At 39.4% G+C, this 18908-nt stretch overlaps 1 protein-coding gene across 1 annotated transcript in view; it reads left to right on the forward strand.

Moving 5' to 3' along the window:
• The first annotated feature begins 1001 nt into the window (after nt 1-1001).
• Unc79 (unc-79 homolog, NALCN channel complex subunit) overlaps nt 1002-18908 on the forward strand; it is a 206072-nt gene continuing 188165 nt past the window's right edge. Inside the window, 4 exon segments of the mRNA XM_028888312.2 lie at nt 1002-2652; nt 3349-3469; nt 10430-10734; nt 13865-14035. Coding sequence (XP_028744145.1) covers nt 2550-2652; nt 3349-3469; nt 10430-10734; nt 13865-14035 — 700 coding nt within the window. The 5' untranslated portion in view covers nt 1002-2549.

An 18908-nucleotide genomic window follows, 5' to 3' on the forward strand; every position in this document is an offset into this window, starting at 1 on the left:
CATCTTTTCTTACAAGGACACAAGGAAGATTGGACTAGGAGGCACATTGCTGTAACGGCTTCATTTGAACTTGGTCACCTCTTTTAACGGCCTTATCTCTTGGTGTATTCACTTTTTGAGGTGAGGGTTTCAATTATGAATTTTGGGGAACGCAATTTATGACAGATGACTTCTCATGGTATAAAGCTAGGAGAGGTCGTCAAGAACATTCTAAAGATGTAACTAGAATAGGAGAGAGTGGGAGATTGCTAGACATATGTAGTCCTAAGGTCAGTCATGTCTGGAAATGATCGCAAGCATCCAGTCTGCCAGTTATCTGAGTCTGCAGCAATAGCTTGATACATGTGTGGAGTAAAGAGTAAGACTTCTGTGCTTCGATGAGGTGCTTGGTCCTCCTGGGCTCCTGGGCCAGCCAAAACATCATCTTCTGTGTACAAGGTTGAAGTGCCAATGAGCTTTACTCATATTTTCAGCAGAATTACATGTTACTATTTGTTGGTTATTTTCTTTCCTCCTCCTTCTCCTCTTCATCTTCTTTTTCTAAATGTATGGGTGTTTTGCCTAAATGTGTGTAAGTGTACCATGTGTGCACCTAATGCTTATGGAGGCCAGAAGAGGGCATCAGATCCCCTGGAACTGGAGTTACAGATGGTTGTGAGCTGCTGTGAGGGTGCTGGGAATCAAACCTGGGTCCTCTGGAACCATCAATTGCTGAGCCATCTCTCCAGCCCTGTGATTATTTTCAAGTAGTTGAAATGAAGAGAATTAAATCTATGAGGGTTGAAATTTTGTTGGTTCCCCAATATAGAAAGCGGTGTGAGCATTTTCCAACCTGTTCTTTAAACTGTCCTTCATGATTGTGCGTGCAATCTTCTTGACCCTTTTCTTTCTTCCTTTCTTCCTTCCACCTTCAGTCACTGGTAACTTTCTGAGTATTTACTAGGTGCCTGGGATCCAAGAATAAAGAATCCATAAGTACTATATATATGTGTTTTACACACACACACACACACACACACACACACACACACACACACAGCCAAGTACTAAAGCTATTATTAAAGTATTAACTCATTGTTCACTTAAATCTTTTGACTGTGTTGGGTACCCACTTAGTATTAGGGAGCGTCTTTAAGATTGTTGGGATGGAAACATTAGTAAGATGCTTCCCAACAAATTCCCACCTTGATGTGGAAAAATAAACAGGTAAGTGAACAGAGGTAACACTACGAGAATCTGTCAACCATACAAAGACCATATGAAGATCTAAAGTAGTGTCTGCTTTCCCATGCAAGTTTGGAAACTCATTGAAAGGAGCTGTTACTGCATTTTAATGAAAGTTACTATAAAAAGTAATCCATTCATCTCATAAACATGTTTGAATGCTTGCAATCATTGTGTAATGATGGTTTTAAAGCTCTTGAATTATGAGCAAGTCATTGAGTTGGGGGATCTTTGACTTTTCTCCTCATTTCAGCTTGTTGTCCAAACTCTGTACTATGATCAACTTCCTTCTTAGGTAGTAGAATGAGGAATGATATTCCCGAAATTCTCCACATAGACCTGCTGAGTGTTCAAAGTTGAGAAAAGTGACAGTAATAAAACATCATTGTGATAGTACATGAGAGAAAGTATAAGTCGGCCTGGCATGTATCTCAGATATTTGGAACTTAAAACCATACATTAATGTGAGTGTTTCTTGTTATGTCATTATAAAAATTATGATGAGTGACAGGTCAAAGACATTTGGAAGAAAATGAATTCTGTTGATTATATAATTGATATATTTTTCAGGAATTACCTATTTATAGTTTAATCTCAGAAAAATTGTTTATAACCAAATACCATGGGTTAAATGAAACAGTGGGTATTAAAGTTATTGCTGTCTTTGGAGATGATGTGTTGTAGAAGCCCAAGGCCATCTATCTGCAATGTAAACTTATTTCTTTGGGAGAATGCCCAGAAGCAGAAAGGAGAAAAGACAAGTCCAATAAATGGAACATGTAGACTTTAGAATAGTGATTAGCCCAACTACTGCTGACAATTGCTCTGATGTTGCGTAACGAACATTTACTGTGTGCATGCTGGCTCAGTCTCAGAACTGTGTTCTCGAGTGTGTCATGGTGAACAGAGCACTGGATCACGAGTCAGGAGAACTAATCGATAGCCAAGTTCTACCACTTTCTGCCCGTGGGCCTCATTTTTTCCCATCTTTAAAATGAGTGGTTATGAGTAAAGGGCTCTAAGATTCTCCATGTTCTGATACTTTCTTGTTCTGTGGTTCTCCATCCCACACCTGTCAAAAGCATTTTGACTTTCTTTAAGTTGCTTAAGCCAGCGTTTCAGTTAGATCCATCCAGGAGCATATTCCCATTGGCTGTTGGGAACAGCAAAGCCTTGCTTCTCCGGGACTTCCTATGTCTTCTGCTAACTGCCGACAGTGAGCCATACCACCTAAAAGGCTCCCTGGGCAGCCTTAAAGATTGAAAGGACAAACGGACAGTATTGAGAACTCTGTGGAAGAGGAGACCAGAGAGACGTTGACCACCATGGCTCCTTGGGATTTGCAAAGAGGAATGGCTAGAGCTGGGCCATTCACTACAGCCAGGTCAAAGGTCAGGTCAGGAATGTGGACAATGCTGGTGACTCCAGGTAGGTGTAGGAGGGTAATTACACGTGTTTAGTTCCTCCTGTCTTGAGACTGGGAAGCCAATCTCAGAAAGCTATTAGGGTGGTTCCTAATTTATGCAATTCTTTGGAAGAAAACTGTGACCTTTATTGTTTGTGTTTTTATCACCACACAATTATTGTATTCTTACTTGATACCCAGTAAATATACTTAACATATTCATACAGTTAAACATTCATTAAACACACTTTCATGATCACTTACTGAGTTAAAGAAAACCCGATTTTAATTGATGCCATTATACAATGGACACACTTTTTTTTTCCAGGGAATTTTAGAGTTTTGAATTTTCTTCCTTCACATCAACTATAACTTTACAGAAACTTATACTTAGTATTATTGATTATAGGAAGCTAATATGGAGATAATTAGAAAGCAATTATAATAATGCTTTCTTTAGTGATCGAAAAGAGAATAGACAGTTTGTATAAGGTTATTAATCCAGATAGGTAAAAATAATATTAATTGTTGAATGCAGTTATAAGACATCAAGTGTTTTGTATTAGTGTTTCTATCATGGAGTTCCAGTAAAAATTTATATGTGTTTTTCAAAATATGAATTGAATTCTTGTATGTAATTATTTTCTGTATGTTTGATACATATTACAAGAAGGTTCTTCTTTTTCTTCTTCTTTTTTTTTCTTTTTGCTTTTATCTAGTTGCTTCCAAGATCCGGTACTTGCAGGACTATCATAATCGAGTTCTCCACAACATTTATCCCGTACCATCAGGAACAGATATCGCAAACACCCTGAAGTACTTTTCCCAAACCTTGTTAAGGTAAGCCTTCAATACCCTGACTTCGAGAGAACTATTAGGTAGTACCGATGAATTTATTGGGACCTAATTTCACACTGAACTAAAAGTCTTGAAAGGCCTTAGTTTTCTAGTGTTCTGTCAGAAGAGTCTGGACTCCCACCCTCTGGGTGTGTCTAACAGATCAGCCCTTAGCTTCCTTGGAAACACGGGCAGCCTGGTTGTGGCCTGCCTCCCCAGTTGAGTGTTCTTTTGGGAAATCTACAAATGATTTAAAAAAAAAAAGTTGTGTGCTTGACATGAATAGCTCCAGATTAGGAAAGTGAGATTGGAGTCTCTAAAATTGAGAGCAAAGAGCACTTAGAGTCTAGAGAAAATTGAGAGTTACATGGCAAGTTAGGCTTGTTGCTAGTACGCCTGGTTCTCAGATTCCTGCAGCAATAGCGGCTGCTTCGATCCAGTGCGTCACAACTGGTATTAAGTTCCATGAGGACAAGAGAGGAACAGCTCAGGCGCTCCTTTTACATTGTTTTTACTACAGGGCAGCGACTTGAGGAGGCATTCCCCTCTACACTCGCCACTAATACAAGCAAGCAGAGACGATCGTTTCCCAGCAGCTGTAGCTGTCTTTGACAAATAGAGTTGAAGAATTCAGACAATTTCACTCCCCATTACACCCCAACACTTGGTCTCCTCATTGCTGCGACCCCTCTTTGAATCTGTCTCTAGACTCACCACCATTTCTGTTATTTAGACAATAGCAAGAGTTCCTTAAATAAGGGATGGGGAGGACTTACTTGGGAGTGACTGTGGTGGCCCTGGAGTTTCCAGTGGTCCGACACTTGTGTGCAGGCAGGCTGGCCACTTACAGAGAGGAACACCCTGCACACAGCCAGCCGCTGGTCTCTGCATCGATGTCTAACATTCTTCTTCTTCGGATATTGTCTCATCTTTAGAATCCTTAATATCTCTGTCCTAGTGAGGAGGGATTCTATTTATCAGGTTCGTGATGTCTGTTAGGCTTACACAGTTGGCCTAGGACCCTGGAGCAAGTCATTTCCCCTTTTCAAAGGGCATAGAATGGTTAGCCAGGTTTTCATAGTAATAATCAGGTGAACACGTGAACTGAGGCATCCATTCTTTTAGATTATCCTTTTACCTTTGAGACTGGGGACCCCAAAGGGAAACTCTTTCCCATATTGGAACCCAAAGTGAGGGACGCTTTCCTGGTAGGAAACATTGTCGATTCCACTTGTGAAGAAATGGCAACACCTTGGTTGGCTTCAGAGTGTGCCGCTCAGGTCTTTGCACTTGTAGCCAATAAGTTGAGAAATTTAGGATGCTGTTTTGAGTGGTGTCTGCAAGGCATGAGGGTTCCGTTTTGATCATTACGATGAGGTCGGGGTAACAGTATCTTCATGGTGAAACTGGCCATCAGGTAGTCTATTCTAGTGGCTGTTAGGGGAAGATTCGTGTGACTGAGCATAGTCTGCTTTAAAGGGGTGTCAATATCAACGGCTGTTAATGGTGACAGTGGCAATAGCTATAGTCACCACAGCAACATTATATTATGAGAGCTATATTTCTTTACATCAAGTCTGCTCTAAGCTCTTTAAGTGTGACATTTCCTTTAACCCCTTGTAGTTAGATAAGAGTACTACTACTGTACACATTCCACAGATGATGAAACTAAGTCACAGAGTGGTTCAATATGTTGCTCAATGTTACGTATCTAGTCATTCTGGAGCCATTAGGTCATTGGTGATCTAAATCCACAACACACACTGTGACACCCATGCCATGGTGCTGCCCTCTAGTTATTGCCACACAGCAGGGATACCTCTTTTTAATAAACACTTGATTTTGCGTTTGGGAATGCTAGCATCGGATACGAAGCCATAGGGTAGTTTGGGCTGTCTGTGAAACCAAGGGAAGAAAGGGAGTGTTAGTGTAGAGATTTGGCATCCGCTCAGAACTCTTGTTAAACTGAGCTGTGTGGAGGTGATGGGGATGGTACTGCAGTTCCCGGATGTCTCAGTTCCACCTTGCACTCAGAAGGAGCTGCAGGTGGTGGATCAGTGCAGGGCTGGCAGACTCTGTGCATACCTGCGCAGTACACATGTGGACACAGAAGTGTAGAAAGAACATGGAGGAATGTAATGTGTCAGGGATCGGACTTGAATAGGAATATTTGCAAGTAAACTATTTGGTCTGAACCATATGAATTTTCTTTCTTCTCTGTGCCTACTGGAGCTTTTTTTTTTTTTTTTTTTTTCCATTTACAAAACTGGAAATACAAAACTTTTAACTTTTGTTCTCTATATTGGACTATGTTAGAAGCCCATTTGCAGTTGGCAGCTGCATACATTCCAATCATATTTATATTCCTTCCTCTTAAAAAGCTAGTAGAAAGTTTAAGCCACACGAGATGGACTGTCTTCGGCTTTTTTTTTTTTTTTCGAGACAGGGTTTCTCTGTGTAGCTTTGCGCCTTTCCTGGAACTCACTTGGTAGCCCAGGCTGGCCTCGAACTCACAGAGATCCACCTGGCTCTGCCTCCCGAGTGCTGGGATTAAAGGCATACGCCATCACTGCCTGGCTTGTCTTTGGCTTTTTGATTATTACCAGTAAACATCTCTACCACAAACAAGGTGGTTCCCTTTGCATTTATATAATTTTTACATCCAGAATTACTTGCTGCTTCCAGAACTCAGGTTCTTGCAAAGACATAAGAAGAAAGAGCTGGGTACTGTGGCTCCTGTCTGAAGTCTCTAAACTAGTGGGTTGGAGGCAAGAGGAATGAGACATGGGGCAGGATTATGTGGCACCATTTTGCAACACTTAAATGCCTTTACTTGCGTTAGGATTACATGGTTAGAATGCTAGTTGTCTGGGTCTAGGTATTCATGTAGCCTCACTGAATTCAGGAAAGCTTTGTATAGCCAGGCTGAGGTTAGCCCAGATGTATTGACTGTTGGCCACTTTGGTCCACAGGGAGAGAGAGAACACATGTTACCACAGCTGTTATAACAGTTATGCAACATCTTCAGAAGATAGTCGGCCGAGATTCTCTCCGTTTTAGCTGGAGAAGTCCTTGGTCATATCCAGCCCTTGTGCCCCAGAGCAGCTTTTTTCCTGTAACAGGGGATCTACAAGGCTGGTTGAATTGACTTATGTCGAATTTCAGCCAGGGCAGGAGCTTTCAGAAGCCTTTCCTGCGTCAAGCAGTGACTGGCAGTCTGGGGTGGGATTGTAAATTCATGCTGAGTCGTGATCATTTTAATTTAGGTCCCGTGTCTGGCAGGGGACAGTTTAACAGACTTTCCCGTAGAGGTCGTTGTGCTTCTTTGCCTCTTAGCATTAGGTGGCAAAGGAGATGGTCTAGTGAACCCGCAAGAGCTCAGTGTTTGTTCACTTCATACTAGAGGCATGTTGTGGTCACGTTTCCATCATCTGAGGTCTTTAAGGATCTGCCTTTCACCTGGAGGCTGATGTTTATCGGTTCCTAGTTTCCTTCCTGTTTCAGACTTGCTGTTGGAAATCTTCCTCTGTGCCTCTCTTCTGGTGTTCTTGGAGCTGCTGGAATGTAAATCTTTACATTTACTACCATCTTGTTAGAAAATGTAAATAAGTTTTAAATAGAGATTCTAGTCTCAGCCCAATATTCTTAAAAGAATAAGAATTTCTGAGGATATACACACATACAGACACACAGACACACATACAGAACACACATGCATACACAGACACACACAGAGATACACATATACAGACACACAAATACAGACACACATATATAGACACATAGACACACACATATAGATGCATACACATATAGACACACACCGAGACACACAGACACACACAGACACACACACACACACATATAGACACACAGACACACACAGACACAGACACACAGAGACACACAGACACACACATACCAATACACACAGACACACACACACAGACACACACAGGCACACATACATATACAGACACACACATATATACACACAACATACACACACAGACACACACAGAGACATGCACACATATATACACACACATACACACGCACAGAGACACACACACACACATACAATCTGAAGTCCACAGCATAGTTTTAAAGCGTAGCACAGCACAGTCAATTTGTTTAGTGTGTAGATGCCGTGCAAATGTCAAAACTCTTAATCGTATAGAAAGCTGATTCAATAGACTTTCTGTGCAAGGAAGACCTCAGGAAACTCAATCTCCTCGCCCACCCCACAGGGGTCTTCTCTCTCCTTGACAGTGGAAGCCAGGGCTCACAAAGAGGGTCTCCAGAGGGAAAGGAGAGGTGAAAAGTTGGCCGCAATGTCTGACTCTTCTGACAGGGCATTCTTAATATTCTTTTTGATTGAATCTGTATATAGACCTTTGGGGAAGAATTTCAGATGGATGTGGAAGTTGTTGGTCATTCCCAAGTTAAACAGTTTGGTTGGGGAAATAAGTAATTTTTTTCTCTGAATAAACTTCACAAAACATCATAAAATCACAATGCATTGTACATTGATTCATGAGCCCTTCTTAAGTTTCCACAAACGAACACATTTCCTTACATTGAGACATGAATGGCAATTTAAAACTGGTTTCATGGATAACTCATTTTCGCCATTTTTTTTCTCAACTTCACCTCCTTGCTAAATCTAAAGGCAGAGAAAGAAAGTTTTACTGTTTCAATGCTGACATTCTTCCCTCCCTGAATGTAGGACACTGTGATTGCTATCACCTGAGAATCACATATGCACAGGAGGGAAAAATCTCACAGAAGTAGCTTCCAAAGTTGATTCACTAGTGCTGTTGCAGTCTACCCAGCTTTGGAACAACAGCAACGTGTAGTCAATAAAGTGTTTTATTTCCCCCACCAAGGAGGTGGTTGTTCAAAATTAAAGGATACTTTAAATATCATGCATTTATGATATTCAGCTATTTTTTTTTTGACTAAGGGACAGTGTTGTTCTTCTTGAGAAGATGCTGGCAGCTAGCCAGCTTATGCTGAAATTTGGGAAAATATATCAACATATCCATTTTGTGATTCTAAAGGGATTTCAGGGGGATAGACTCCTATAGGACTAAAACAAATTGTTGGTGACTGAACTTATCAATAATACAACATGGAAAGATGGTAATCTGAGGAGTAATTTAGTTTTGTGGGAAACTCTAAAGTCTGATGTAAAAATATATGTTCTCTATAATAGATGTAGGCAAATGGTGAGAGATGGAATGCTGTTATCCCATTGCACAGTTTAAGGTTACAAAGCCCAATAGACACACACTAAAAAAGGTAAATTTACTAAAAAAGGTAAATTAAATCCCCTTTAACAAAAACAATACAGCAACTCCTAAGTTCTTTATTGCTAAGAAGTATTACATAACTATTCTGAAATTATCTTTATTATCAATTGTTTTTCCCTGGACATTGGGTAACAGAAGACAGAGGAAATCGAGGTAAATTAGGCACATAGAAAAGAAAAAGCATGTAGTCATTTTTTTTTTTTACATTGTAACATATTTCTGCGCTAAGAGTAGATAAAACAAATCAATGTCAACTTGACGTAACAAGCATGCTGACACTAACCAGTTCCTCACATCACTGTGACACTGTAACTGTCACCCGTTAGCTGAGAATTTAGTAACGCTGGCTGCACATGGAGTAAGTATAAACCAGGGTTATTTTTAGGAAATGAAGCATGTAGACGCTGTTCTCTAGTTTGGCTAACAAATAAGCGTACTATAGAAAAGCACGTAAGTGCTATAGATGTTATAACGCATATGGTTACCTACTGATAAATAGCATAATCTAATTTTAAAAACCTAAGTGTTTGGCTAAGAAGCAATTTCTTTGACTTTTAAACCAACAACTTTTCTGCTTGATAACTTTTACTAAAAGTTTTATAATTTTAAATGGAGACTAAAAGTAAAACTATTTCTAGAGACTACTTTTATTCCCTTTAAACTTTTTTAACTTTCTAAATTATCTTTTCTCTAGTTTTTAGTGAGTTTTGTTGAATAATACAGTAAGTAACAGCAATAGCATATGAGATCTCATTGTATGATGTACAGTTTTACAATAGATGATGCTTGCTTAGTTTTTAGAGTTTTCAAGGTAACTATTTAATAAAACACTGTTTGTATTCATAAAATAAAACTTTCCTCCCCAACATGCCAAATTAAAACACACATACACACGGACATGTGCACATGCACACACACACCCATTATCATTAGTTCACTGACACACGCTATGGGCCATTTACTACATATTATTTTATAACTTTTCCAATGTAGTTTAGTTAACACTTTAGAAATATGTATTATTTCTAAGTTCATATGCCTGTTTAAACTTCATTATCTCAAATGATACTGACAGAATGTCATGAAACAGTATCATAATATACATATAGACATTATTTTGATGCAATAAACATGTGATTTTTAAGACTTTCTTAATAAACGCACATGTTTATTCTTTGCTAAAACATGTTTCTGCAAGTGCCATACCTATATTTTGCAAGTTTCTATTTACATGATGAGATAGTATTGCTGACTATGTTGCTTTGAAAGCTCCTTATAATTAGGAATGAGAGCCCTCACAGATAAAGTCAAGCCAGCGTTCCTCCTAGGAAACCTCTCCTTCACCAAATTGACAAACTGTAAAACATGGGTTTGGCACTGAAACATGCATTTTTATATTTTTGCTCCTTATAAACCAGATAACACATGAGATGCAATGCAACTTCCACAAAGTCCACCTGTGTTGTTGATATCTCTGAGCACACGGCTGTGCGACCAGCACCAGATCTGTAGACTGTGCTGCGGTGGCGATTGCATCTTATGTGGGATGTATCTGGTGTTTTATTATTTGTTTTAGAGTGTCATTTCAATGTAATGTGCTGTTCTTTGTGTCTTTGTTGTCTCTTTTTTTTCTTTGTCCCCCCAACAGCATTTTGTCCCGCACAGGGAAGAAGGAAAACCAAGATGCCTCCAATTTGACAGTGCCCATGACCATGTGTCTTTTTCCTGTGCCATTCCCACTCACCCCATCTCTAAGACCGCAGGTCAGTTCCATCAACCCTACTGTTACTCGCTCCCTCCTTTACAGCGTCCTGCGAGATGCTCCTTCAGAACGCGGCCCGCAAAGTCGTGATGCTCAGTTGTCAGACTACCCTTCTTTGGACTACCAAGGCCTCTACGTGACTTTGGTGACTCTCCTGGATCTAGTTCCTTTACTACAGCATGGCCAACACGGTGAGCATTTTTATTGAAGTCTTTGGAAATGTCCATGTGTGCTTATGAATATTTATGATGCTGAGCAGCAGGCTTAAAGAATGTTGTTACTGTTGTAAATCTCTTGAAGGGTTTTGTGTATTTGAAGCCTTCTGACAATGAAACTTAATAATGGTGGTTCCCACCCAGTTGTTTCACACTGTCTTGATGCCCAGGGTTGTTATTCAAGGGTTGGAAGAAGGAGACGATGGACTGGAGACAAGGGGGATAGAGCAAGCAGCTCCCTTCCCTGATTAGTGTATTATGGGGACACTCGTTAAAGCCACATTTGAGAAGTTGAGTTTAAAACCTTGCTTGCCCCAGAAAACATAAGAGGCTGCTTTTAAAGAGCAGGTTCTAATCCTTGACTGTTCTGGGAGTTTTGGGGGCAAATCAAAGTTTCTCTCCAGGAAGTTTCTCATTTTTCCTGGTAAAATAAATGCCTAAGAACTCTTCCAAATTTATCTAACAACCAGCATTTACTGCAAAATGCTGGGGCAAGAATGACAGCCCATGGTGTGACGGCGATGTCTAGAGGAGAAGCTGGTGAGCATGCTTCCTCTCAAGGCCCAATCCGACTGTGTCTTCCCATTGGCTGCCCACTCTGTCCTTTCAAATCGAGTGCAGTGATGTTCGCTTAGCTATCCAATATGGACTTGGAGGAAATTTAAAATGGAAAACTGTGGGGCGTAGAGATTTGTTCCTTAAATGCACTTTAGAAACCTGAGTTGTCATTAAAACATTTGCCATTTGGTCCCTGGAAGTGTGATAACCCAAGTTTCATTGTATGGAAAAGCGAGCTTTGGAAACACGTGGGTGGTGGGGATTATTTTATATTTTAATATGGCTGTCTGTCCTAAAAGAGTGTTTAATGGTTGATTTAGTACGAAGTGTTTGTAATTAAAATGTTAAAAAAAAATAGTTTCCTTTCATAAAGTGATGAAATACCTATTACTGTATTTGCTTTCCTTGTATTGACAATGCTGTATTATCGTGAAGATAAAAGTGTGGAAGTCTGTGAAGCTGCTTATCTTGAACTCCTTTGCGGTCTTAAACTGACCTAGCCTCTTGTAGTACACTCCTCTCCCAGCTCAGAACCTAAGTGAGACAAACTGGAAAGTCAGACTGTGGGAGCTTGCAGGTGTCAAGGGACACATTTGCGGAGACTCATTTGTGCCTGTGCTCTGTGGTACCTAGTCCTAAATGGACTCACATGTTCCTGGGGAGGTCTCCTGGGTCAGAGTAGATGCCCTTTATTTTTAAGATTTCTTGATTGTGGTATTTTACTTGGTAAATGGAAATCCACATAACACGTGAATCTTGACAATTTTAGTATTGATGATTTATGTTTTTGCTCTCATGCCTATGCCTGCCTTGTGACCTTATCTTGATATTTATTTATTGTGTTCTTCTTCTGCATAATATGGCTTAGAAGCTAGAATAAAGCTCACCAGTGTTCCAGTGAACGGTTTAGAGAGACCAGACAGCCCCATTTCTCTCAGGGCTCTCTGCACAATCTGAGCTATCATAGGGGAACTTGGAACGTGCAGTTCTTCAGCCACAATTACTGAGGAGTGGTCCTGCCAGCTGATGTTTTGAGCGAGCTTCTTGTGAAGCCTCTTCTGTGAACTGAGAGAGAGAATAATTGACTGCTCCATGGCTAGAGGCTCTGTCCTCATTCCGGGTCCAGGTGGCCTATAGGAATGAGCAGGAGTAATTCAACTATGGCTGAACTGTGATTTGGGTAGACACTACTCTCTCCAGATCTCAGTTTCCTTGGTAGAAAATATCCCAGGTGGACTTACAGACCCTTTCAGTGCTGTTAATCTGTAATCAAGCTTTTTAGCCTAAGACTAAAAAAAGGCTCAGTGAAAATAGCTGGGGTATCTTATGCACAGCCTCATGGAATTCCCACAAAACACCTGTGAATTTTCCACTTGTTGGTCTGAGCTCAAAGGCGATGGACCTTGGCCCTCCAGGTTGCATGTTGACTACATTGTCAGTTGACAGGCCATTTGATATGGTATGTTAATGCTCATGACTATTAGAAATAATTTGAGGAATGCACATGATTCTGGAAGATGAATCAGGGCCAAAGCAGACCAGAGTCTGAGACTTCGATATCTTAATAAATACAGAAGTGATCCATCTTCATGCCAAGCCTTGGCTGATGGCCTATATTTTGAGAGGTTCAGAAATATCACAATGTACACTGAATGTAATGGATTTATTCTTCATACATTCTAAAGCGAAATAGTCATGGTTTGTTTTGAAGGTCCTCTATTTTTACTTCTCATGCAGGTAACAATGATAGTAATATTAATGGCAATAAGTAGTAGCTATTGATTTTTGGAGTACATGCTATGCTATGCTGAGTTCTTTGTATTTATTTCATCTAAACTTCTATGAAGCCAGGTAGGTATTGTTATTATCTGCATTTTAAAGCCTTGAGAAATTATTTTGAGGAAGGCCATCTTTCCTGGCAGTTAACAACTAAATGCACAGAGTTGTGCGATGCCAGCTCATAGCCTCCTTTTTTCAAAGCACACCAAGTCTAGAGATTACAGACTACCTTGTGCTGCTTGAGACTTCAGGTGTAGTACCAATGTGGCTTGGTAGGTGTAGCAGAAATGGCCAGGTTTTAATTTCTAATACTGCCCTAGACTTCTCTGAAAATTCTAGTGGGCACATCACTGTATTTCAGTTATCTTTATGAAATGCCATGGAGCTAAAAAAAAGAAAAAAGAAAGAAAAAAGGAGGGATGTCAGAATTCACTTTCCCCTTGGAAAGTGCTTTGATTAATGGGATCAAGGGTCATCTGAATAGTGAAGCTTATAGATGACTGATACACTGATGAGAAACTCATGGAACAGATTTCTTTCTTTTTTTATTTATTTATTTTTTTCAGATTTATTTCTTAATATATTCACCAACTAACTGCTGTGTGTATCCCACATTCTACTAAGCAGTGTTTTTCTGAATTCTTAGTAGGAAGGGAGCAATAGCTACTTTTATAGTTTAAACTAGCTTATTAAAACTGAAAATATAAGACTAGCATGTTTTGTTAATAGCACCATCTTCAGAGGCTGACTACTTAATTTTGTTTTGTAGATCTTGGACAGTCAATATTTTATACAACCACATGTTTGCTACCCTTTCTCAGTGATGATGTTCTGAGCACTTTGCCCTACACGATGATCTCCACGCTAGCTACCTTTCCTCCATTTCTTCACAAGGATATTATTGAATACCTTAGCACATCTTTTCTACCAATGGCCATATGTAAGTTCAATCTCACCTAATCCTAAAATTATCTTTATATATTATACAAATGGAAACTTTATTTACTGTTGTAGGTGTCTGACTTTCAAGACTGTAATGGAATCACTTGATATGTACACCTGCTGTGATTAAATTGTGTTGTTTCAGCATTTACATTATGTGGGAAGTCAATGATGTGAAAGACAATTATACCTTAGAATCATCATGTTATTCACTCAGTTTGCCTCCATGGAGTAGGAAGAGTATGATGGAAATAGAATGTTTGATAGTATGATAGAAATAGAAATAGAATATCAAAGCATTCTGTTTCCTGCCTTATAAATTACAGCGTCTTTTTCCACATTAGAAAAGAAGGTGGACAGAGTGTCACCTGGTGTGGAGACTGCTCTCTTCTGCATGTGAGGGCATTGGGGGGGGGGAGAGGGTAGCTGAGAGTGGGGAAAGGTAGACTCTGCCCCGGGTGGCTGTGGAGTTTTTGTGTAGCTCAGTTCACTTGGTTGAAATCTAATTCGATGCTGATGACCGGATCAGCTTTCCTGCTCAATATTTTAATGCCAAAATGAGTCAAAATTTATGACATGCTTTGAAAAAAAGCCAATGCCCATGACTCCTGTGCAAGATATGATCGCAAGCCCGGGACTAGTCTTGTTTTGTTATTTATTAATATTTTTGGAGACAGGGCCTCATCACTCTAGGTTGACCTGGAACTTGATTGGTTAGGTAGTCAAGAATGTCTTTGAATTCTTGATCTGCTGTCTTGGACTCCCAAGGGCTGGGATTATGGGTGTGTGTCACCATACCTGACTTCTTTCCCACTTTTATCCACATAATTCTGCAGCCTTCTCAGACATGAAAGCAAAGAGAAGACAATGCTGAATTGCAGCTTCTGTGATCACAGTCTCTAAAGTGTTCTTTAGAAGTTTTTCAGGGAATAATCTGAAAAAATTATGGCTTTAGAATTCAACCAGATCAAGAGGCAAATCTGAGCGCTGCCACTGGCTGGCTGTGTAAACTTAGGCAGGTGCCTTAAATTTTTGCTTTTTATCTGTCAAATAGTAATCATAGCTTCCTCGCAAACAATCACAGCTCCTTTGTGAAAAGTAACCTTAGCTGCCTCACGAGTGGTCATTGTGGCTGTATCTTGAGGTGTCAAGGACTGACATAATTAGCCCTGGACACTGGTAGAGTGCCAAGCCAGAGCCCGCTGTGCAGTAGGTAGGTCTTACTCACCTCTCTCTTACTCATCTCTCTCTCTCTCTCTCTCTCTCTCTCTCTCTCTCTCTCTCTCTCTCTCTCTCTCTCTCTCTCAAGATAAGGTTTTCCTACGTACCCTGGTTGGTCCTGTATTATGTCACTTACGGCTACCCTCCTGCCTCAGCCTCTTGAATAGTGGGATTATAGGTGTGCACTGCCCTACCTGCTTCCCTTCTCTTGATTTTTTTTTTAAAATAAAAATAGCTCTATTGGTCATGTCTAACTCCTAATATCAGTGCTAGCCACATTAAGTTATGTACTTAAGCCCTTATTAAAGGTGTGTGTCAACAACTGGCAAACATGTATACCTTTTGGACTATAGTGGCTTTTCTTATAGTTGAGTTTAATTTAGGTATAGAACTGTAATTTTCATGTCTTTTTAGCAAAGAGTCCGACTCTTTGCTAATAATTAAAAAATATTTAGTATTGCTAAATATTTAGCATTGCTAAAATAGCATTTAGCAAATATTTAAGTATAAAATATTTGCTAAAATATCCTAATTATTTAGCAACAGGGAAAAATGAGCAGACTGATGATGTCATTCCAAGTTGTAGAATATTTCATTTCACTCTGTCTCACCTGTGCAATCTCATGAACCAGTGCTCCCTTGTGGATATAGTCTTAGAATTTTGTGATCTTATTTTTAAATAAATAATGTTGACTGTTAAGCAAATGAACAGGCATCTTTAGAAAAAAAGACTAATGGTGAGACTGTGTCTTCCTGACAATAATCTAGCTCACTGTGTCCCTAGTCCTTAGGAATAAGTTAGTAATTTGCTGGGAAACATTAATGCAGTGAGCTTCTCACTACACTGAAGATTGATCAGGTACTGTCAGCTCATGTGTTTGTTTGTTTGTTTGTTTTCAGAGCTGGTGACTAATTCTTCCTTAGTTAGAAATAGAGATTCACAGACATAAACCTTGTCATGTTAAAATCCTTGCTTTACACAAATATCTGAAGCAACTGAGTACTAAAAATGAGTGATGCAAATCTAAAAAAAATTTGTATGAATTTCAGTGTTTATTAGTGGAATGACTCGATATTCACTTGAAGGTATCAACAAGTCACTTCATGTCTCTGAGACATAATGTTATTTTTTTTTCAGCTTTAAAGGAGGTGGGGTGTTCAGAAAACAAGTTGGGTCTCCCTGATTATTTCTGGCTTAATAATGCTAGGTTGTATAGTATCAATGTTATTTTATATAATTGGCACATACCTTTGTCTACCCCATTGGTAGACCTGGCTCATATGTTTATTCGGGCACTCTGGTTTTAATCTTTTAGTTTGGACTTGGCTTCTCAGCATCCTCCTGGTAGTTCAATAGTAGCTGAACTTTGTCATCTTTGAAATGAGTTGTAGTGGGAGTCTGTATTCTGGCTGTTAGATTATTGAGTTGTTTCTTTTACATAGACCTAAAGACAGAAGGGATAGACTTTCAGATTTGTGCTAAAATGGACTGGGGTGAGGATGTGGGTCTTTATTATTTTATCCACACTGTTTCTATTTTTGGTTACAGTATCTAGAGCTTCAAACTGAAACAGGACAGGGACATTTAACTGGGTCCAGAATGTTTTTATTTCAGCACAAAGATGTTAGAATAAAAGATGTTGCATTATCTAAATGCTTGATAGTCTTTGCCAGAAGGACCTACAGGGGCATTGAAGGTGCAGGTTTGTAATGCTAGCACTTGGGAGGCTGAAGCAGGAGGATCACTACAAGTCCAAGGCCAGTGAGACCTTGATGCAAACAACAAAACACAACACAAAACAAAATTGACAGGAAGATGTTAAAAAAATCTCTTTTTGGTGTGGTATTCTTATAGTCAATGTAAAGCATGGATTTTTTTTTTCAGTTTTTAAATGAGTGTCACTAATGATTATATAATTGCTGATTATATAAGTGCTGATCATATTGTCTGTATTACTTAGATGATGCAGTCTTGAGTTTTGAAGTGGATCCAATTCTTCAAACCAAGCACTGGATGCGTAGCATAATACTGTTTATGCCATCTTTGTTACCACACTAATTGTTTATGCTTTTACTTTTAAATAACTTATCAATTTATTATAAAAATTACCCTTGACATGTTTTTCATAGTAACTCCTTCCATGAATAAAATATAGCTCTCTTTGTTCCATATATGTGGAATCTATGTTGTTTATGAAAGTATATTAAAAGAGTTACTAAGAACTGAAAAAAATAAATCATTTGCACATCACCATGGAAACCCTTCTTTTCCCAATGAAGGATTTGTGATTTGTTGTCCAAATTGAAATATGGATCTTTGGAAGATGATAGTTTGATATAATTTAAATAAGCATCCATTAATGTGGGCTGTCATATTTTGAAGAAAGAAGCAATGCTGAAGAGTTGTAGCCTCCTGGACTGTTCTATCTAATCTAGTGTCTTCACTACCTTAGATTTTCTCAGTCACTGACCATTAGGAAAAAGCAAGGCTCATGCAAATCTTAGTGTTGACTTAAAAACAACTGTACGACTTCACTGAATATCTGGTTCTAGGCTTTGGTTTTTATTGTTTTGTTTTGGCTACCACATGGAACACGTGGTATAGTTCTATGGTCTTATGAAGCCTAAACTTACACAGAAAAAAATAATAAAAGACAAGCCCTTGATGATATTTGGATAACTATTATCATACATAGTCCACTTATTTGCTAATGATTGTATTCACAAGGTTGGTGTTGCTGTAAGAGCTTTATTATTGAACTGTGAATAATGTTTGGTACCAGGATTCATTGGGGGGCAGAACTATAGTCCTTTGGCTTTTCACAATTCTCTCTCCCTCATTCAACTATTATTTTCTTAGATATAAGATTGTCATTAATTATAACATGCTCTTTCTACATCCCGTCTTTGTTGTGAAGACTGTGAGATGAAGGCCATATGGGACTGGAATTTGAACATTCTATGATGTGCAAATACATGATGGATCAAATACACAGGCAAATCATAGACATATTAATTAAATCACATTGCAATGAATCCTGACACTTCTCTACTAAGATTGTTCATGTTGTTCTGAAGATTTTCCTCTTAAACACACTGCTGAGGCAAAGGGCCATCCAGGAGAGCCGGACCTTCCCTGGCTTAATCTGTCACTTATGTGACAGTTCACATAAAACCACAACAGGTTTTGCACTTGTAGTACTTGTGAAGTTGGCCATCTTGCTTCATTAACCAAACCAGCAAGGATTTTAATGCTGCATAGACTTTAGAGTCATGTGATCCTGGTATTGTCTTTTAGTTTAGCTGATGCCTTCTGGAGGCATGACTCTATCTAACAGAAACCTTCCCTAATGGAGCACAGCCATCTCTGCCCGTACAAGCCCAAAGCCTGCAAGAGGAGAGGCCACTTCTCTAGCCAGATAACGCTATCTGACCAACTGTAGGAAGTGGCTCTATCACATGTACTAGGAGTTTCTTCACCCTAGCTGACTTCCTTATCTTTATCATTTAGAAAGCTATAAGGCTAATAGGGTGTAGCCAGAAGTTTCTCTGGCCCCTCCTTGGCCCCGTGGTCCAGACGAATTTCTCTCACCCGAGGTCCCACAGCTGCTTATAAAATAATCACTCAGAGGCTTAATATTAATTACGAA

Source organism: Peromyscus leucopus, chromosome 14 (genome assembly GCF_004664715.2).
Source record: "Peromyscus leucopus breed LL Stock chromosome 14, UCI_PerLeu_2.1, whole genome shotgun sequence".
Taxonomy (NCBI): domain Eukaryota; kingdom Metazoa; phylum Chordata; class Mammalia; order Rodentia; family Cricetidae; genus Peromyscus; species Peromyscus leucopus.